Genomic DNA, 22,215 nt, shown 5'->3' with positions numbered 1-22,215 from the left:
TACCGGCATTCATTCATAGGCTAAATCTTGGCAAATCCAAAAGTATAAAGGGATTGAAGAAGAGGCAAATAGAGAAGTATAAAATAGAGAAGTATATCTGCACAAAGATGCAAATACAACCATATCTCTAAACTGCATCTGCTAGAAAATGGGAGGCCTTAGCAAGGGAAGCATCACTGCATGCTGACCCGTTCTTGTGTTATTTCCCTGCGAGTCTGCTCATGACCACCGTCAGAAATAGGGTGCCTAGCCGGGGGGGTCTTCGCACTGACCCAGCACAGTTGTTGTGTTCTTATCTCCTGCTCCAAGACAGCCACTGATAAAATCCTCAAAGACTCTTTAGGCGTTGACGTATAAAGGGGGCTATCAAGCATTTCTCCATTTTCTTGAAAATTAATACTCAAATGTTCATCCAGCCTATTTTCTGGCTCTTATTCCAAAGTGACTAAGAAGCTAATAGGTGTTTACTTCCTGCAACTCTACTGCACTCTGCAAAATATCTGTACTCTTGTGTAGAGTCACTTATTTCTCTTCTTTTTTCTGAAAACAAATGCCTCATGGTTTCCTGCTGTTTCTTTTCTCACCCTCACCCTTTTGCCTCCTACTATCAAGTGCCTCCTGCCCATACCTGAAATCCTGTTTTTTTATCCCTGTATGCCCAGACGCTTTCCAGAGAGAGAACAACTAAAAACTCTACGGAAAGGAGTGTGCTGAGGTAAAGGCGGTTTTAGGTCACTTCTGATTTCCCTTGGATCGAAGATCCCTGCAGGATTTGGACTGTGGGTGGAGATTTACTGGTGGACTGGAAAGAAGCTTTGTTGCCTGAAGATCAAGTGAAGGAACAGTTGCTATTTCCAGTGGGATTTTATGAGATGAGCTCCAAGAGGCAGCCCTGTCCTCATTTTATTGCGGAGGGGAACTATTTGAGCTGTCTGTTGCACTGCAAATCCAGCTCTTTATTTTCAGCAGTGCCACTTCTCTAAACTGGCCTAAATTGCAATCGTTATGGACTTGTCTTGATCTGTCAGTTGCTTGCTCAATAAGCAGAGGAAAATATTGTCCAGGCCTAGTAAATTATCGTAAAAGTAAGTGTTCAAGGAAACGTATTCATCAGACGGGACTGCCAAAAGACTGGCATCAGCATGATGACTGCAGTATTAAAGAGTAAATAAAACATGGTATAGAATAAAGAAAATGAGGATAAATGCAGGTCTGATACCAAACCGCAGGCAAGCAGACTGAGTTAGGTGACTTAACCAAGAGTTTTTGGTGGGAGAAAGAAATGTGGACAAGACTGGGGTGGGGAGAGGTGAAAAAGGTTTAAGTGGCTTTGGACTGGAGAAGCCAGCTCAGGGACAGACTAGGAGATGAAGAAGAAAAGTGTACATCGCTTAATTTTATTTCTACTGAAGTTTAACAGAACTCCCCCTTGCGTGTGCAGACTTAAGTGTAGCACAACTCTGAGGCAGGAGGAGGAGGCGGGAGGGAGCGCAGGGGCTGTAGGAGGACAGACACTTGGAGAGCTGGTCAGGGATCCCCCTCTGGGAACGCGGTGCAGGGAGGATTGCCATCTCTTCGTGGCCACGTAGGAACACAACCTAAAGTGACATTGGAACTGCTGGGTCCAACCTCTGTATCTAGCTGCGGTCACACTGCGTGAGCTCGTTCATACGTTCGTCAAGCTCAGCCTTAAAATGATATTTCAAGGCTTCACTTAGGCCCAAACAGAGTGGTCATATCCCAATCGCTTCTTGAGATAGGCCCTCACACATGCTAGTCCCAAGCTGCGCTGGGCTTTGTGGGGCAGAGTATGTTGCCAAAACCATGCTCGCAGGTATGCTAGTGCTTAAACACACTGCAGGGCAGTGCTTCAGCCTCTTCCTTGGTCCTGTTTATTTACTAATACAAACATAGGCAAAAGACCAGTTCACTGATGCTTCTCTGACAAAGAACCCTCTCAAGCTATTCACTGTTGACATAAACTGGAGTTGCTGGTAGCTACTCACCTGCCTTAAGCTAGTCCAGCAGTGGAAGAAGTGAGAGCTGGCTAAGCAACACCATTGCAATGAAGCAGCTTGGGCAAAACAGAGCAGAAACGGGCTTCTCAACAGAAGTAGGGTTGTTTCTTTTCTTATTAATTTGACAGAAAAATAATTATAATTTAAATAATTATTTAATATATTGTATATAGGATTATACAAATGTATATACATATAAAGAGGGGGGAAATGAACCCTTTCTCATGTCAATGTCTTGCTTTCCACCCCTGCCTCCAAGGCTATTAGCACTGTATAGAAAGTGCTAAACTGTAGCAGAACCTTTCAGGGCTCCACTGGCTCCAGCAGAAATTAACTTCCTGCAGATTGGAAGGAGAGCCAGATTTGTTCTGTTTCTTTTTTTCTGTTAAACCAGGCTAGCACAGACATACCAACGGTGTTGGGCACTGCGAGAATGACTTGTCTTGAAAGTGTCACACTAGGCTGGCTCTTTGCAAAATGGGGTGATACCTTGTTTCTGTGATTACTTCTGATGTGAGAGATACTGTTAATATCTGCAGAAAAAGAAGCCAAATGTGGAATTACTACTTCTCATCCCAGTGCATATTCTGCTTAGAGGCTTGATAACTTAATAGAACATACCGGAGTGTCCTGGGAAAGTAGAAAGCATTGTAGAAATTTCAGAATTCTTTTTTTTTTTTTTCCCTAATATAAAGACTTTTACCCTAGTTCATTCTCTTGTTAATTAAAAGAAATCTTGCCAAAGTCATGTGGCAAATTGTGGTTGCTTTGTGAGCCTTCAGCCCTTTCTTTGACACTTGATGAAGCATAACCATTCATTTTCCTTGGTTTATATCTTTCAGTTGAATGTTTGAGCCATAGCGAGGAGGCGGACCACAGGCTATCAGCTTGAATAGAGGTGCACGCTGTTGCTGGTCTCTGTAATGCATTCTGACAAGAAAAGCCATATTGGATCTAGTTTAAAGGAATACTGATGGCTTGCTTGTGTGAAGGTCACTTTGACCTCCCTAAAAGAATGCCTTGCTATGCAAAAGCCAAATGTGTATTTTCTCTGCCAGGAAATGTATGGGCCAGGAAAAGTTCACCTGTAGCAGTGTCTCCTTGACACTTGCTGATAGAAGATTCAACTCACACCTGTATTTTCTAGCCCTTCACCTGACTATCCCAATTTATTCTTTTGTTGCTGTAGGAGACTTATGAAACACAGCTTCTGACAGTTTGGAAGTAAGCACAAGCTGACTCATTCATTTCTTCAGAGATCTGTCTTTGGGCCCTCACTTTGGGACACTCACAGGCCAAAAGCCTGGCCCAGGAAGGTCAAAATGCCCAGTGACCACAATAAGCTCAGCATCTCCCCCAAATCCTGACTGAGGGTTTAAAAAAAATTAAAAAAAAAAAAAAGTCCCCCCCCCCCCCCACACACACACGCACACTCGCACAACAAATAAGTTCTTTTTTTCTTGAAGAAGTAATCTTTAGCCTCTGGGCTTCTGGAAAAAAAGAAAACAGTTAGCTAATCTATTCATTTCTCTGGGAAGGAAGGAAGGTCAATCAGTTTCCATCTTTATAGCTGCTCCTGGTGCGAGTTAGAAGCTAAAGCTTCCTTAGGGAAAGACAGAAGCAGGATGACAGAACGGTTGTTGGCAGCTTGCTGCTGTCTTTGCCGCTCTGTGGATTCAAGCAATAAAAGGAGTGGATACCTTATTAAATTCATCTATTTGGAGAAGCATGCATCTACAGAAAGCAGTAGAGAGTCGTGCTTTGGTTTCACGGCATGGCGTTATCTTGTCTGTCGAGAAAATAAACTGATTTGTCTTTGACTTCCTTGCAGAAAGCAACTGAAAAATGTCCTAGCTGGAGAGCTCCAGAGCATGCTCCCTTCACAGCCTCTTAGACATTGCGAGCAGGAGAGGCTCCTTCTTGAATTAAGGAATGGGCATTGTAGTTTAGCCTCAAAGGGAGACACGGCAGCTCTCTCTAGCATTGAGGATGATCTTAATGAATAAGGAAGATTTTTATTGTCAGTTGCCTTATTAATGTGAACTGTTGTTTTTCAGACTGGTTTTATTACTGCAAATACAAGTTTTTAAGTGAATGTACTACTTTATCCTCATGTCTTGGCTAGTGATAAAGATAAGTCTGGAAGATCTGGCAGCCAAAAAAGATCCATTTTTGAGGATCTCCACGTCTCCAAAGCCAAAGTACTGGGCCTCTGGACTAGCGTTCCCCAGTGCACTTTGGGCACGCGGAGGGTAACGGTTCGTGTCTCCACATGATGGCACTGGCTGACAGCTGGGACCACGGGGTCCAGCCCTGTGAGCAATAAATGACTTTCAGTAACCCACGTTAAGGAGGAAAGTTCTCTGACACCGTGACAAAAGGCAACCTTGCCTTAAGTATTGCAATTGCAATACTATATATCCCTAATGACTAAAGACTGGCTCTTAGGCATGGCGCCCAGAAGCGAATACCTTGATATGTGTTTATACAAGTGCAACAATATCGGTCTAACCATGCACACGTGAATAAAAAGAAATGTCTGAATAAAAAGAAAATTCTCAGATTGGGGATTCTCAGATCTGATTCAGTGAAGCTGTTGGTACTCTCACATTTTCAAAACCACATCTTTATCTTGTTTTTCTTGCAGGTTTAGATTAGATCCTGGATATTTTGAAAACTTGTTTCGGCTTCTGCTCTTATTTAGGTGAGGTATTCCATTATAAGGAAAATGCTGCTACTTTTACTGCTTCAACAATAACAAGTTTACATTATGTAAGAGGATGCCATTTATGCACTACCTCTGTTAAAATGATCCAGGATACATTTTACTTGATTGTCTACTCTGGAGCAAAGTTAAAATAATTTTATACTGCAGTCTGAGGTAATAATCTTTATGTGAGGAGTTTCAAGATGTGTCTGAGTGTACTTCCGAATTATTTTTGCAGGTCTGGGAAAAATAAATCTCTCTTCAGCTTTTTTTTCCCTTTCTTCTTTCTTTTTTTCTCTCTCTCTCATTTTGGTGACTGGTTTCAGACACTTGGGGAACGCAAGGAGTCTGCCCCCTTCACCCCTCCCTCAAGGTCTGAATTGTTTGTGAAGGCAGTATAGGAAAAAAAGCAGCCAGAAAGATACTGATTTTAAGGCTGACGTGAGGTACATAAATGAAAAGTCTGTGTTTGCCTGCATGCAGAATGCCTGCGTATGTGTAAAATGCAGATAAATGTGCTAATGCTGCATTTTAAATGGAGCATGAAAATTAGTGATTTGGGCATCTATTTGCCTTTATTAGCTAGCCATGACAGATCTGGTATGACTTTGTGTTAACAGTTACCTTCCAGTCCACAGCTGGCTAACACCTTAGTGGCTTGGAACAGGGGGAGCTATGACTTTCTGAACATAAGTGTTTTATCATAAAGACTCTGAATGTGGAAACATTTGAAAACTTAGCCAAGACTAAATAGAACTTTCAAACTGGTGCAATTATTACCTGAAACTTGCATTTATAAATACAGTACTGCTGCATTGCATAAGTTGCTTAATTCTCTATATAAGCAGAAATAAGAATTCACACACATGCATTTGTAGAGAGAGCAGATACAATTTTTTTGACTGTAAGACAGATTCCTCAAAATCTGAGATCTCCTGGTCAGCCATGAGTTTGAATGGAAGAGCTCAGTAATGGTAATGAAAAAGTACATTTAGCATCTTTTAATGTTAGTAGTACAGTAATTTCTGCATAACTCTTTGTGTTTCAAAAGTTGTTTCCCGCTTGCATTTTTGTAGAGTAATTTTTGTCAAAAGAGACATGAAAATACTGAAGGTATTTGGGCAGATAATTTTAATCAGCTCATGGGAGTCTTGTGGTAAAATTGGCTTTTAAATTTAGTCAGCTTTGCTTTAAATAAACCAAAAAACTCTGATTTAAAAAAAAAATCAAAAAGATCATTCCCCCAACATCATACCACTTCCTACCTACAGGAAATCTTCCAATCCTTTATCCTTCCTTGCCTGAGGGAATCTTTTCCTGCTGCTTTTAATTGAAACATTCAGGTCTTTTTAAAGCCTTGAAAATGTTTTTTCTTCTTTTTTCTTCTTTTTTTGTTGGCCTTTTTAGTATATGCTTCTAAAGAAGTTGAAACTTACTGCATTAAAATGGTAGGTATTTTTAACGAAAGAATTTAATTAAAAACAGCTGTTTTTAATATCTCTCTGTATTTAAGATTTAACTCTGAAGTACAGCCCTGTAGGTCTTTAGATAGTTTAAATCCATGTAAAATCAGGGAAGCATAATGAATTTACAACAACTGAGTATTTCACAAGTGGTTTTAGGCTCCTGGAGGAAATACTGGAAATAATGCTTATTTACTGGAAGCTCTTAAATGGAGGCTATAGCAGAGAAGATTTGTGCCCATTATTTCCACTAGTTATATTTATCAGTATCTCTTCTGTGTTTTCCAACATTGACCCCAAATCGGATCTGCCGCGATGATGTCAGCCTCACAACTCGCAATGTCAACAAGGTTTTTCCTGTAAGTCAAATCATACGTAAAAATTTGCAAAAATCTTCTCTAAGTATTATATAACAGAGAATATCTGTCCGTATCCTTCAAACCAGAAGGAAAAGAAAATGTTACCAGCTTTCAGTATTTTTACAAATAGTATTGGAAAAGGCAAGGATGTTTAGTATCTTCCAAAGACCAGTATGTCTCTGTGCTCAGACTGTTTGCAAAGACATTTAGATAGATAGCATGCATTTAGTTTAGAGGTAGCCCATTCATTTCACTTGACTACATTTAGCTGGTAATGTTATTCAGAGCTTAGTCATCAACCTAGTTAATTCTTTCTCTGTTAAAATAAAATAAGTATCAGATTACTTTCTGTTCCTATTAACTCCATACCTATTCCTGCTCAGGAATGAAACCTTTGATTAAAAACTTCCACTTCCTTCCATGTTGACTGGGATTCTTGGGAAACAACACACAAATGACCGTTCCAGGCACTGTGATATTTACTCCCATCCTGTCACTGCCGTGAAAATGTAAGTTATAGTTAACAAACAGTCACAATACAGTCATTGAGCAGGAGGAAACACCTGGATGCAAGCGCAGCTGGCAAGGAAACACGCGACTCTTGTCCCTTCAGGACAAATGCTCAGAGGTTGCGTGAGCCCAAAGTGGTTGTGAGGAAACCCTATTTCTAACATTATCCTTAAGGGGAAAAATGCCACTGGTCGCATACTTGAGAGCTAATTTTTCCAGAGGGAACACCCTCTCTCTCACAAAGAATTTAATCATGTGTCACATAGATGCTTTTTTGAAAACCTTGCTGTCTTTTTTTTTCTTGATCCAACACAAAAGAGAAGAGCTGCTGGGAGGATGGTGAGGAAAATTCTAGGGGGGAAACACAGAGGAAAAGTTTTGGGGAAAAATACATGTCAGAGAAATCTTCTAAAATAAATGTAAGCAAAATATATGAAGACAGCTGAATTTTGCTATAAATTTTGTATTCTGGCAGAATTTTGTGCCATCATAAGTTAACTGATCCAGTCTATTGTTGTTTATATACCTGTACTAATGAATTTGGGTATACCCTGTTATGCACACTTTCTTTTAGCCCAGAAACTATTTCACAAAGAGGTAAAATCCTATTTCTCTGGAATTTCTTTATAGTTTGTCATTGGAAATTGAATATTGGTGGCTTCATATTACCGTGAATAAGAAATGCTAAATATGGGAGTAATATGATTCCGGTATTTTAAACCAGGAAAATATGAAGAAGAAGTAATTTTTACAGCATTTTAAAATGAAAGTAGCAACTATGCAATCCCAAAATTACTGTTTTTAACATGTTCACACTCTTCAGAATTTTTGAAATAAGATTCACTTGCAACGATAACTAAATTAGAATGCACAAATCTGCATCTCATCTTCAATTTTATGTTAGCTTACTTTTAACACAGTAAACGTAGACATTAAATTTCAACATGGTAAATTCGCAGTCTGAATTCCAACTGATTTTATAGGCAAAAATGAAAAAATCAGACTAGTTTATAATAAAGAGGAAACACCTGGGATACCCTGTGGGAACTAGAGAGGATGGCTTTCAGAAAATGTTTGTAATATACTTGGAGTCATTTTTAGGTAGATTTTGCTATACTTTTAGTGGATAAGGTGAATCAGTGCAAGGAGTTGACAAAGACAAGGTAATTGATGTATTTGAAGTCTCAACTTCATGACATCTACATGTTTTTAACAAACATGTTTTGCATGTCACAAAAATAAGTACAGCACTTAGAAGCTGAGAAGCCACCATATACAAATTTGTATTTGTTTTTATATATTTATAGTTATTTATATTGAAAACTTTCTGTTTTGATACCAGGGAGACAGAGTAACCTCCAATGACCACATTTAATGTTTACAGAATACAACATTTGGTATGGGCTATGTCAAACAAGATTTTCCAAGAAAACATCTATCAATCAAATATTACCATAGTCAAATGCAGAAGTTTAGCCCACATTTCCATATTAAGTTAGAACCATGTTTTTCTCGGGTCGTCTTGTGTTTTTATAGAGCTCCACAGACTCTAAAGAAGTAGTAAGTAATGAGGAATTGGTGTAGCTACTGACAAGATTTATAGCACATGTTTTTCTGGGTTGGTTTCATTTTTTTTCCCCCCTCCTGCAGATATCCATAAAATTTGATTGAGTAAAGTAAACAATGGAATGAGATTTTGATGCTGGGCTCCCTCATAACCAACAACCGTGACCCTTGGTCGTGGGACTCGGAGGCCTGCTTGTGCTCTCTGGAGATGGATAGCCCCATAAAGGACACTCAGAACCTAATTTAACTGCTCTAAATCATTGGAGGAAAATTTGTATTAACTATGTATGGTAAAGGTAATGTGCTTCCTAATTCCAGTACCTTAGTTAACAGCTAAAGTAAAGTAGCATGACTACACCAGAATATTCCAGATGAGTTTTTACTGGGGTTCTACTTCACTACTTCCTGATTTCTCCTGGAAATACTGATATCCTAAATATACTAGAGTCACAATGGCATTTTTTCTCAGTTCCGGCCACTTGAACTCATCCTGCCTGATCAGGTAGATGCATTCAGGTCTTTCCTTTCTCTTGTTTGTGAATCCTCAGCTTCAAATAAGTTTTTATTAGTCTCTGAGTGCATGACTTGATCTCTACTTCTAGAATGAATTTCCCGTTTGTTACTTCAGTCTTCAGTCTTACCCACTTCTTATGTGACATCTTGTCTCTTCTCTATTTCTCAATGTCTTTGTGCTGTCTCTATTTCTCAATGTCTTTGTGCTGTCTCTCCTATTTTTGTATTTTATCAGCATATTTTTTTTGCCTGTTTTTACCGTTTCTCAGATACGGACTGGAGAAGAAATGCTACTAGTACTATCACGCCCAATTATTCCTAGAGTTTATATCCAGTTTTATTCTTCACCAAACCTATTATGCCAGCAAAAGGCCATAGTCCTTACGCTTGCCTTTGGTAAGGGTATGTGATATAGAACGGAAAACAGAAGATTACTTTAGATTGTTTCTTAGTTCTTCTTTCCCAGACTGTTTTGTGTTGCAGTCTCTCTTGAGACTTTGTCTGCCTGGTTCTTCTTTTCTTGAGCCCTAGCCCCTGCTTTCCCAGGATTTACTTCCTTTCTTTTCTTCCTTGCTATATAACTTTGTCTTTTGTTGCTTCTTAGGAGAACACAAGCTGTTTCCCTGCTTTGTTTGGGATTTTATTTTTCTCTGACTTTGTGATCGGTTTTTATCTCTCAAGTAATTTTCTCTGTTTATTGTCTTGTATTGAAAGTCCCCTGATTCAGCAGATGTCTGCAGATGAGATGGTGCCTGTGTAGTTAGTCTTGTCTTTGTCTCCATCACATCTGCAAGCCCATATCTGGTTTACTATCGTCTCCTGCTGTATTTTGATCTCAGTGGAGCCTATGAACTTCAGTGTGTTCACATGAAAGAGCAGCTTTATCAGGTACCTGCTCCAAGTTGACATATGTCCTGCAGGATCTGCATCCAGTTAACCTCTTTGTATTGTGCTGCCTTAGCAGTCTTTATTGTTTTCTTTGTCCCTAAATCCCAAGAAATGATGTCATTTTCTTTAAAGGCTGGCTCCATATTTCTTGTTCTGACAGGTAGACTTCTAGGAAAAAGTATTACAACATTTATGTAAAATTTCACTGTGTGAAATGATTTGCAGCTGAAGAGTTTACCTTCTCAAAAGAAGGTAGAAAACAATCTCACATTAATTGAATAAGATGTCTGTGGAATTTTAAACAAGAATATAATATTTGAGAAAATGTCAGCTTTTGCTTTATGCAACATGCAGTAGCTGAATGTGGAATACATTATTATTAGCTTTGCATTTTCAATTTTCTGTCTTATGCAAAGTAGATTTGAATGTGCATGCACTGTGCACACTCTTCATTCTTTCTGACTTGCAGCCATTTTCTTACTCATTTTATTCCTTTCTTCTTCCATATAAACCTCAAAAAACCTCACATTTCTTCTTATACCCATCTCCACCAACATCTACTTTCCTTCAACCTGTTGGGTCTTTTAATATACATTGTGTTTTCTCTACATTGATTTCTTCTGCTCTTTCCTCTGAGTGAACCTTTTCTAATTTTGTTTCCAATTGTTTACTCTTCTGGAAGTGATGATTAAAACTCATACAAGTCCAAAATTATCTTGTTACTTTTGGTCGTGAGGATACTGGGAAATAGAGAGCATGTTTGCAGAATATTTTAACCACTGGATATCTTAGCAGAAACATATAGTGGTTTTAATGAGAGCACCGCAACTGCATCTTGAAGTCAGGCACCGGTTCAGTGGTTTAGGTAAGTAGTAAGGGTAGGGTAAGTACTGCTGCTCTTTAAGCAATTGTGTGAAGCTTGCCTGTGTTACCATAAAGGATTTTTGATGTGACATTTAAAGGACTGCTGAACAAACTCGTATCTAAAGAAGCACTGTAATGTAGCTTCTTAATGTGCTGCCTCTGTTTCCTGGTGATTGAGGGTGGTAATAACAGTGATTTATGACACTGCTCTTCTGAAAACCAGCTGAGCCCCAGGACTGCCAAATTAGATGAAGGTGCAAAGAGAAGCTCTCAAAATGAGGAGCAGTGGTCAGGACCTCCCTCTGTGCAAGTTGGAACATAGCTTGAGGGCTTCTGACTACTCAGAAACTTTCCTACATCTCTTTCTCAGGAAGCTAACTCTGAAGGACAATGCTGCCAACTCCTGCAGTCTATTTATGACTATTTGATGTCTTATTTAAAGCCCAGTTCTACCAGCATGTGATAGTGTGAGAATTTCAGCTTCCACTAAAAGAAAAAGGAAGATTCTAGCCATCAAAATGCAGGGAGAAGCAGGCAAGTGGCATCCAAATGCATCCTACTGGCTCAGTAAATGAAAGAGGTTGAGGAGAGGGAGCATGCTTTGCTGAATGTTAGATGAACATCTGCATGAGTAATTTTGGTGTAATTGCTTTTGCCTTGGGATAAGCTCATATTGGCTTCAAATAATGGGACTGAAAAGACACCAGTTTCAAATTTTGTTTATAATTATGGGAATAGGGTGTGAATGGGACAATAAGACGGGCATCCCTATTTTTATGTTTTGAAGAAGGAATAGTTTTGAAAACTTGTGGAGAATTTTCAAGGAAGTGCATTTCAGTGGAAAATGCAGTATCTGCAGAATCAAAATTCTCTTCAGGACATAAAATTCTCATAAAGTAAAAGTAAATTAAATTTGTAAAAGTAAATTAAATTTCTGTTCCAGAGACATTTGCTATATACTCCTTACACAGTTTGAGTTGCTCATTATAAATGGCCTGTCAAAATGGACTCTCTTTTCCTTCTCACAGGAGAGGCCCCCTCTCTGACATTTTGCTAAGACTGCATGCAGAAAAATGAAATGTGAAGTCTGTGAAGAAACCTGCATAGCAGGTTTTTCTGATGGAACTGAAAAATAGTCGGGGAGAACATCTTAATATGTCCCCTAAATAGTGATAAAGGATTGGGTAAAACTTGAAGACGTTAAATGTAAAGCAAAGAGAAGATATTTCTGTGTGTAGTTAGCATATAGAATTCACTGAAATGATGGGCGCTTTGGCAAGCAGTGCAGTAGGATAAACAAGAGCAATGGATGATTTTGCAACTGTTTCTAATATTTGAAGTTACTGCAGCCATGGCAAAGCAAAGATAATCGAGGTTGTATTTTGTGGTGTAAGGGCATTGCCTTGCTAAGAGTCAGAGAATATCAGTTCACGTGAGCTGCTCGCAGTGTAGCTGCACTGTCTCCCTCAGCGCTTACCCCAAGGAAGCTCAGGTACCCTGCGAGGTGTGCTGCAGTGTTGGTGCTGTGAAGGCACCCTCTTCATCTCCTGTATGGGAATGCCGTGCCGATGGGAAAACAGCAGATTGCTTGTTTTCCAGGATGGCTGCACTCAATCAAGCTAGGATAAACTGGGGGGGGGGGACACCTATCTGAGTGTAGCTATTTTGCAGTGATTCTCTGCAAAAGACATAGACCAACAGGGTGATAAAGTGTCTCTGTTGACTAGAGGACGATGCAATTGCAAGTGGTAAAATTTTGCAGAGGAAAGCAGGTTAATTATCACCTTCTGATGGGAACTGTGGCACACAGCACTTCTTCGATGCTAGGGGAGGTAGAATAGCAGGGTGTGACGTGGAGGTTTATGCGTGCGGATTGTAGGAATGACTGGGCATAGGGAGAAAATGGAAAGTAAGATTAATAGATTTGTTATTTTGAATGAGTAATAGGAAAACCCCATGGAGGGATGATCACAGTGTGTGTAGACTGCTCAGAGGGCAGAAACTCTACCTCTGTGTGTGCTTGGGGTTTGGGACAAGAGACAATGATATACAGCTGAGTGCAGCTAAATTGCGAGTTGTTCTTGCTCACCCCTTCAAAAGGAAACATATCAAGTAATTTCTGTCAGTAGAAAAAAGACTACATTTGTCAAATAAACTAGCTATTATATTACCTTCTGAGAGATTCATGCTATTGGTTATGCAGAATGTAGCCAAATGAGTATCTTAAATAAAATGGAGGTCTCCATTTGAAATCATATAAGGATTTTGTGAAATGTATCATTTGTCTTGCTCAGCTTGTTGGCAGTAAAGGACCGAATTGGAGGTTAAGGAGTGAATGAATCAATATTAACTCTTGTCTTTTTCGTCAGATGTCCCGTCAGGCCAGAGTAAAGGCACATTGATAGGCAGCATGGGAGAGACACTGTCATACCACTGCAGAGCCTGAGAAACAAAAAATTGCGGTCTCCAGTTCTGTTAAGTCAGCTTCTTTCACAAGTTTTACAATTGTTTTAGTATTATTTTATATCTAAAGTTTAAATGAAATTTGTGTTAAGTGTGGTTTTATCATCTGGAAAGCCCTGAGGGCTATGAAGTTCTTGTGTCATCAAAATGCTTTATTGATAAATGCTTGTGCTCCTGAAGGCTGTGTGATAGAAAGCAATGAAACACTCTTTTGATAGCATTTTCAGTGTTCATTGCAGTCAGCCACAGTCAAAAATCTGCTGCGATACCTTGCCTGTTCCTGCTTTTAGCTAGACCACAGTCTGCCTTTAACAAGGCTGAAGGGTAAAATGTTGGAAGTCTTGAAGTCCTATATCGTGTAGAGGTTGAGACTGATCAGAACAATTTTAGTGTATTGAAAAACATTTTAAAAATGTTAGGGATATTTTTTGCAGCTTTATGATGTGTTGTAAGATCTCCCAGAACAGGCATTGTTGTCCTTCTCTTTTGTTCTGTTTTGTTTGTTTTTGGTTTTTAATCTCGGGCATGTCAGATGTATCAAATAGCTTCCATTTTTTTAATCAAAGTAAATTAAGAAAGGTAGAGAACAGGAGGCGCTTTTATTCCCTTTAGTTTCTCTTTAAAGGGAGAAAGGAACCTTCTGAGGCTTTTAGTATATCACATTAAGCTTAAAACTAATACAAAACTGTTTTCCACTCTGCAGGTATGCGATAGAGAAGCTACCTCCCCCAGACTCTGGCACGGGGTTTTTCCCCGAGTTTCCTACTTGCAGGGAGAATCTAAGAAAAATGGGGGCTGTAGGAGAAGGTGAGCTTCTGTCTCTTTATTCTCTTGCGTGGTAGCAGAAGTGAAGGCAGAGCCCCACTGAGACCCCAGGACTTCACAGCTGCATGGGTGCGACTGCTGGCGCTGACAGGGAGTACCCAGATGGTGCAGAGAAATATGACCGTGGGTGGCTAGGGGCCTTGTAGGTTGCTCTGTTATTTCTGCTTCTTTACCAGAAATGTCTTCAGCTTATAGCATGATTATTAGCTGAGTACTATACTATATATCTGTGTGTGTGTGTGTATGTATATATACACACACCTCCTGCTAGCTAGTATTTTCCTATAGCTTCTTCCCTAGTACCCTGATGCCTAAAATACTCCTGTTCCTTTGTTTCAGCCATTCAACTCTCCACTTGCTTTTGTGCGCATCGCACAGAAGCTGTCATTTTGCAGCTCTCTTTCAAATCCTCTCCCTCTTCAGCCTTCTTTCTTGCAACTTTGCTTCCCTATCTCCTCCTAAAGCTTCTTTTCACCTCTCTTCATGCATGCAGCTCGTCTGCAAAGCCACTAAAGTCACTCCGATCCATCTGTGACCAGGTCCCTTTCAACCTTGATCCATTACAGTCCAATCTGTTACCCTGCGTATCTGCTCCTCAAGGTAACCAGAGCCCACTGGCGCACCCGCGGATCCTCCTCATCTGTTTTAATCTTTCTTCCTCTGCCTCTAAGGAGAGGTGCTTGCATGGCTGTTTTTTCTCCCCAGCTTTGCAGGAAGGCTTAGGATGCAGTTTCACATTGCAGCTAAGCCAAGCTAGTAATGAGCTGCTGCTGAAAGGGGTGATGTTGCTCTGCTTCCTTCATGTTCCCCTCTGCACCCCTCTCTCCTGAGATGCTGACTGATCTGATTAGAGCTTTTTTCTTTTCCTTTTTTTTTCTTCCCCCAGATGAGTTTTCCATACTTGATTTATGCTATAGTTGCACGATAGCTGTGCCTGATGCAAAGAAGTGGTGGGAATGCTCAGGGCTGGAAGAGAGGTGGGGGAGCAAGTTTGCCCTTTTTTGGCAAAACACATACCAGCTCACATACCAGCTTTGCTGCAGCGTGAAGCCGCTCTCTTAAAGCAAAAATTAGGAAAATAAAAGGCTGGCTACAGATTTTCGCTAGGAGAAAAGCTTATCTGTTCCTTAGGCTTGGTGGCTGCAATGGAAAGAAAGTAGCAAGTGCTGCCGGCAACCTTGATGACTGTGGGAGTGAGTGGAAAGGAGGAGGGTTACCTTCCTTTCACTGCTGCCTATCCCAAAGCAGACAAAAACAACTTGGATGCTTTTTGTGATTCCGGTAACTTTACTTTTTTACTTTAAGGTGAAGTAAAAAAGGCTGAGAAAAATGGTGCCATTTGAGTCCATTGCAGGTTACTGAAATATTAGCCTAAACTGAAAGTGAAGGCTATGCAGTCAGTTGCTTTTCAGAAGAGCAATGTATGTGGTTTTCATTGATATATTAGTGGTAATAATATGATTCAAGTTGAAGGTTATAAATTTTTACGTGTATTTCTATTAGTTAATGACAAATTCATTGGTATATAAAAAGGCAGTAATGCATAAGAAAGCTTCCTTGCTTTTGAGATATCTTTTTCAATGTACTTTTGAGAACCTGGCATACTTTTCCTTTGTTTGTCGCAGCTCAAGAACATCCTACCTTTTGTACAGAATCCTTCAGATTAATTAATGCATTAAGGGCCTTTTAAAAAGAAAGCTATTACATTTGTTATCAACTTTTAAAATAGAATTTAATCTACTGCCCGAATTATGGAAAATACAAATTTATACCGAATGTAAATTAAGAGCAGTGTTAAATAGCTCTTTTGTCTGTCTGTGTTTCTGTGTGGGCTCACAGGCTTTTAGCTTTAATTAAGGAGACTAATTTTATTTTCAAAGAATTATAAATTCCATGAGACAGAGCTGTAAGAGGTGTAATTACGATACATTAGTTGTTATGCTAGTTGGAAAAAAGAATTGCATAACTAATCATTTGTCACATGAAATTCCTTATGCTCACAGTTAAAATGTATTGTTTGCAGCCTTTGTGCAAATAGTATTCTCTCATTTTAAACGATCATTAGGAACAATTACTTAAATTACTTACTATTATATTCTATTATTTTCTGATATAAATGCATGACATTTGTGTATAGTATATCAATGGCAGCACTGTAGTATTAGCTGTGGGGAGAAAAGCTCCTATTTCAGCTGTGTCAGTGTGACCTGTTGTACTGTTAGAGTGTAAAATATTCATTATAGAAGTTCTCTGATTTTTACTGAAAAAGCACTATGGCCTTTGGCATTTCTGGATTAGCCAGCAAGCTGAGTGTCATGCCTTTGAAGGTCCCAATGTAACCACAACAGCCGATAAGAGTCATTTGGGCGTTACCAGCTTCCTCAGCTGGAATTACATAGCACCTTGTATATAGAAAAGCCTAACTGCATGGCTTTATCTAAGGGATCTGCCTCTTGCTTGATGACACACGCTCAGAAGATGACATCTCTGTGAAAAGGGGCAGCTTTTGTGACGGAAGCCAGGTTCTTGGAAGGGAAAAGCCCACTCATCACTCTAAATTGCTCTCAAGGTCAGCATTTGTATCGCTCAGCCTCTCTACTGAGACAGTCCTGTCTCACTCCTCAGCAGTAGCTCCCAGTTACACAAAGTTCCTGAAAATCATGACCAAATCAAACAGCAAAAAAGCCCAGGTTCTGCTCATTAAGCTGTCTCACATATTTTCATTTTCATCACTTTAAAGCTCTTTATGTTGTTCTGTTTTTGTTTATGTTGGGATGACTTTTAAGGCAGGCTAACTAATGTGGGAATGGGAATATTAGATGGGGTTTCTGATTTCTTAAACAATAAAATCTGTGCAGTGAGATTACTCTGTATTTTTTTTAAATGTGACTTAGACATAAAAATGTTCCTTGACTGACATAGCTGAAATGCTTTAGACCAAATGACAGTTCCTATTTACTGCACTGATGTCTTTTGAAAGGCTGTATATCCTAATTCAGTCTTTTAATTTTCAGAATTATAGTAATAAAATGGCACATTGCTCATTTAATGGCTAATCCAGTAAAATGGATTAAAGATAGAGCTATTTGTACTCTTATTCTGCTGCGTCTATATGAGCTATAACTTTAAATTGTTGTTTTTCTAATGCTGCCTGTCACAAAGGTATCTATACTCTTACATGCAGGCAGCATCTCTCACTGCTATCTCACCATCAGAATTTTACACAGCTGCCTGCGTAAATCAAATATAGGGAGGGAGGTAGAAAACTTTTATTTTTACAGTCATTTATGTTGTGACAGCAGAAGTGTGCTGTCATGTTATGTCAGGTGTCACGTCTGGGATGCAGTAAGATAAAATGGAAAACTGGAGAAAAATGCAAAGAAAGTAAATTCGCTTTGAAATCTTGGCTTTTCTGAAGAACTGTGTAAATGTTGGAGATTTTTACTTTTTTTGTATCACCGCAGTGCAAACTAAAGAATACAAATCAAGGAAAAAAATAAATCAATATTAGCGCAATATCATCTGCAAACACAGAGTCTGAAATAGCAGGGTACAATGAGTTAGTATTTGAATGCCACCTCTGGTTTAAGATGCTGGGGCATGTGGCACTTTGTGTGACATTGAACTCCACTGTGGTGGCACCCCAGTGCTGGCAGCCTTCCACGTCAGTCTGAGGAGAGTGACTCGATTTGCACTTCAGAACAGTTTGAAGCAGGAAGGCTTTTGTCAGCTTTTGTGGCCAAATCATCATGGAAGTGCTTGGGAAGGGTCTGAATTGGCCCCAAGGGGCATAGTTGCATAAAACTAAACCAGACAAATAGGAATGGGAGAGCTTGATTTACAGCTATTGATATCATGTTGATACTTTAGTTACCTCTAGATGCGGTGCCGTCACCCACAATCTATCAGTGTTCACTTTTTTCCCCTTCACTTTCTCTGGAACTTCCCTTCCCCCAAGAGAAAAGTGCTATTTCCACCCTGTCCTCAGCCAGATTTTAAGCCTTTGCAACTGCGGATCATTTAAACAGATGTGGACATTGCCGGTCGGACTAGGAATGGTATTTACACTGAATGCAAAACTAAACCTCTCCGTTTTCTCTGGCCAAGTTGAGATCCCAGCCTCCCCGATTTGATCTCTGTGTGCTGGCTGGCGTTAAAGATGCTAACATCAGATGCTAACATCAGATAACCACTTGGGTTAGGACAGGAGAACAGGGAAGCTATACAGTCAGAGTAATCTCAGTCAAAATACGACTTCTACTTCAGACGTGAACATTTTATCATTCCCACTTTGCCCTGGCAACAGTAGAGGTTTGCTGTCATGTAGACTGAGAAACTATTTAGAAATGATTGGGCTTTAAATTATTTTCATTTTATTTAGTCCTGCAAAAATAGTTTTAATGTGCCAAACTGAACATGTATGGGGCTGCTCAAGCCACTGCCATGGGAAAAGCTGGCTAATACTTGGATGACACAGATGAAACTCCAGCATAGAAGCATGTTAAATAGATAGGGCAGGCAGAGTCTGAGAAGGTCATGCTGCGTGAAGGCCTACTTCTGAGGTTACTGTCAGGGAGCAATCTGTGCTCTAGATAGTTTTACTAAGGAGTTAAGAGTCCTTTTGCTTGCCTACTACTTCTGTTCTGAAAATGTTTAAACGACATTGTTATTCTGGAATTACCTGTGTTAAGGAGGATATTCAGGCACCTTCACCTGCCCGCCAACGAAAAGTTCCCCAAGGGCCACAAAACAAGAAAAGCAGTGGAGTTTCCCTGAGAGGATGGAAGAGTTGACTGAGAAGATGCATGAATGTATTAAGTGGAGTTATTTTTCAAAATGTCTTTTGTGATAGATGTGAGGGAGTGCGAGCAGTAGTGCTGCAGGGTCTGGGAAGAAGGAGCAGGAATGAGGTTCTCCATGATCTCCAAGAGATTCCTGATCTGTCTCTGCGTCTGCAAGCAAGGTGTTTATAGCATTTGTGATGCATCTGCTAGGAGCTGCTCATATGACCAGCCAAATATGGGATAGGGAAGGATGCCTGCAGGTGCCAGTGGCAATTAAAGCCAACTGCAGAAAAGAGACTCAGGCCACTTAACTGGTGGCCTGTGGACCAAATCCATCTGGCCTGCCTCCATTTCCCAGGGGAGAAGAGGAAGGCTGTTTGGGCTGTGTGAATGCTGCCAAAACAGCTGCGAGCTTTCTCCTCTGCATCATCTTGCCTGGCCTGACATAGAAAGGCAAGTTGTGCCATCAGCTAGGAGGGCTAGGGGAGCTCAATAAAAGATCTGGGACAGCAACTTCTGGAGGAAAAGGGAAGTTTGTTGGCATCGTCCTTTCTCCTCTCCGTAAGTATGATGGCAGCACCAGCCTCCTGGACTCCTGAGAGCGCTGCAGGGTGCAAGGAAGAGGATCTGCAAGCGGGACGCCTGCTTCTGCGTAAGGGGCACCTGCCTGCTGCTTGTACAAGGGGGGAAGCAGCACCGGATGACTCCCCCCAGCCCTTTCCCCAGAAAGTAAGTCACAGATCTGTGAGCAGACAAAACTAGAAGCACATTAAAAAGTTGGCAGAAATGTCTTTGAGTTGCAGTGAATGTCTCAGCATTGCATTTATGGCTTTTAATCAAAATCTGGCTGATTCCTGAGAGGTTGCCTTTATTTACACTTTTCAAAATGGATATAGATTTTGGAACTGAAACCCATGTAAATATTAAACATAATTATCTTCAAGTCTCCTTTTTCAAAAAGTTATCAAGAGTAAAGTACAACTTTATAGCAAAGCAAATCAAGGCTATGGAAAATATTTTAATGATACTGGCTGAGAAAAACTTTCTTTGAAGAGCACTAAAGGAACTTTCCTATTAAATAATTGAAGATGCAAATGAATCTAATTACTAGTGCTGTAGGAAATTAGCTGAAATACCAGTGTTTCTGATATTTACTTCAGAAATCAGTTTTATTTCCATTAAAAGGCATATGCTTAGCATCCTATTTTTAAATCAAATAAAAATGGAAGAGTTTGCAGTCCCTGGGATTGGAAGCTGGAATGTGGTGCACTCGCTGCAAGCTTTAGGAGACTGACCTACAGCATCCATTAAAGCTGATAGAGCCCTGATGTTCCCTGCCTAACATCTGCCTGAGCTCACGAGGCTCTCTGCCTGTCTTCCCTCTCTGACCCACTTGTGGGCCTGTGTCGCGTAGCTCTGGGCTATTCTGCTTAATTCCTGGTTCCTGCTTGTCCCTTGTTGGGACCAGATCTTACGAAAAGCACTGCATAAGCCTTCTCTGGGGCCCAGCTCAAATAGTGAGGCAGCAGCATCCAGCTTTTATGCTCCCAGAACGATTTCTGATTTTTTTTTTTAATCCAATGGCTATTTAATATAAAATGCATAAAGAGTGACAGGAGCAAATCTTCCCTTCCGTGGGAGTGCCCTCATGGGTTATGGATTCATGCTCTTATGATCTGTCTTCCTGTAAGAAATGAATTATGCCTTCTTTTCTTGCAGACTTCCTCAGCTTCTTGGTACCGTGTGGACTGAAGTTCAAGATGAAAACTTGTATCACAAGGAGAATTATTTAAAAGGAACTCTGTGATGAAGAGTTTCTTCATGACGCAAAGGTACCCCCTATAATGCACATCAGCTTGTCTTCATCACAGAGCAGTGGTGCTGTAGTAATGTGCTGGAAAGATTGTAAGACTTTGATATGTGTGAGCTTAAATGCAAAATAAAAACTTCTGCCTGATGTTATGAAATCCTTCTGTCATGAAATCTTCTGGGAATGTGATCCAGCCTCTTTTGTCAAGTCTTGTCATGAATCTTCCAGACTGGGAGGGGGGAAGGGTTGCTCAACCTTGATCATTATCCTTTGAGAGGTTGCTTGCTGTAACAAAGGAATGGATCAAATCTAGTTTACCTGAAGGATTTTGGGATGAGAAAGTGGAAAAAATAAAGAAAGTGGAAAAATTAAAAAGAGAAATTATAGGTTGGATCTTTAAAGTCAGGGAAATGAGAAATTCTGATGGGACTGAGGAAAGTGGTTGAGAGGGGCTAAGATCCTTTCTGAAGCTAATCTGAAGGACTGAGATCCTCAGGGACTTGGAGGATACAGTGCTCAGCACTGGGCTCTCACCTATGCCCGTGTTTGCCAAGGAGACTAAGGAACTGAAAAATCCTCTCTGAAATTCATTTCTGTAGAGGCAGAGGAATACCCGGTTGTGAGCGAAAACACGTTCCTAAGTGAAGTACCTTGTGGTTTGTACTGAGGCGTGTATTTGTGTGAGTACTCTGCGGAGAAGCATGCTGGCAACCGAAATGATCGCACTAGTGCAGAACTAGTGTGTGCACCAGGCCTGGGTCTCTGGACAGCCCCTGTTACCTGCTTACCCTGCAAGGGATGAGGGCATAGGGAGCCCTGTGTAGAGGATTTTGTGACAGTGAGAGGTGTTCCTTTTCTCCTTGTTTATAACCGTATAAAGCCTGAAAAGCCAGACTGTGAATAGGTTTAAGACAGCCCTACCAGGGTGCGTGGGTGTCTCTGGGGTTCCGCGTGGGTGTCTACAGCCTGAGGTGTCTGTGTTGTGGTGGTCTGGGAGGTGGCTTTGCATCATCTCTGAAAGCATATTTTGTGCTATTTCATACACAAAGCATGCCTCTGCGCTCCACAATAGGGTTGGCAGGCTTACCGTTTTAAAATAAAGGATGCTTCCCATGGCCATCCTTCCTCCCCCTGAGAGAAGTAACTCTAAACCGACAGGAGAATCTGCAAGGGGCAGAGAAAAGAAGATAATTGATGGGATTTGACCTTCAAATCTATTGTCCGTATCAGAAGCCTAAAGAATGAGAAGTGAAGAATATCCCATGTACTTTTTGGAGGGGGGTTATGGCAATATGGAGTGTCTAGAAACTCAGTTGCACTGGGAGAGATCAAAACATATGATCAAAACACTCTCTCACCCTAAAATGGTTTGGTGTATGCGTGTGTCTTTGCTTGCTGTTAAGTAGAAAATTGGGTGTGTGTGTGTGTGTATTTTTTAATCAGTC

At 40.4% G+C, this 22,215-nt stretch overlaps 1 protein-coding gene across 14 annotated transcripts in view; it reads left to right on the top strand.

Moving 5' to 3' along the window:
- The window catches only part of LOC112992367 (protein PRRC1), a 65,144-nt gene extending 44,217 nt beyond the window's left edge, over window positions 1-20,927 (top strand). For 12 of the 14 annotated variants that reach the window (XM_064500525.1, XM_064500526.1, XM_064500533.1 and 9 more), the window contains 2 exons: window positions 14,055-14,158; window positions 20,680-20,927. In XM_064500525.1, the coding sequence (XP_064356595.1) occupies window positions 14,055-14,158; window positions 20,680-20,767 (192 nt within the window). In that variant the 3' untranslated portion in view covers window positions 20,768-20,927. Of the gene's footprint in view, window positions 1-4,665; window positions 4,687-14,054; window positions 14,159-20,679 lie in introns of those variants that run through there. The other 2 variants (XM_064500538.1, XM_064500541.1) reach the window with 2 other exon arrangements.
- The last annotated feature ends 1,288 nt before the right edge of the window (window positions 20,928-22,215 follow it).

Source organism: Dromaius novaehollandiae, chromosome W, assembly GCF_036370855.1.
Source record: "Dromaius novaehollandiae isolate bDroNov1 chromosome W, bDroNov1.hap1, whole genome shotgun sequence".
Taxonomy (NCBI): domain Eukaryota; kingdom Metazoa; phylum Chordata; class Aves; order Casuariiformes; family Dromaiidae; genus Dromaius; species Dromaius novaehollandiae.
This window is presented reverse-complemented; position numbering and strand designations above follow the sequence as displayed.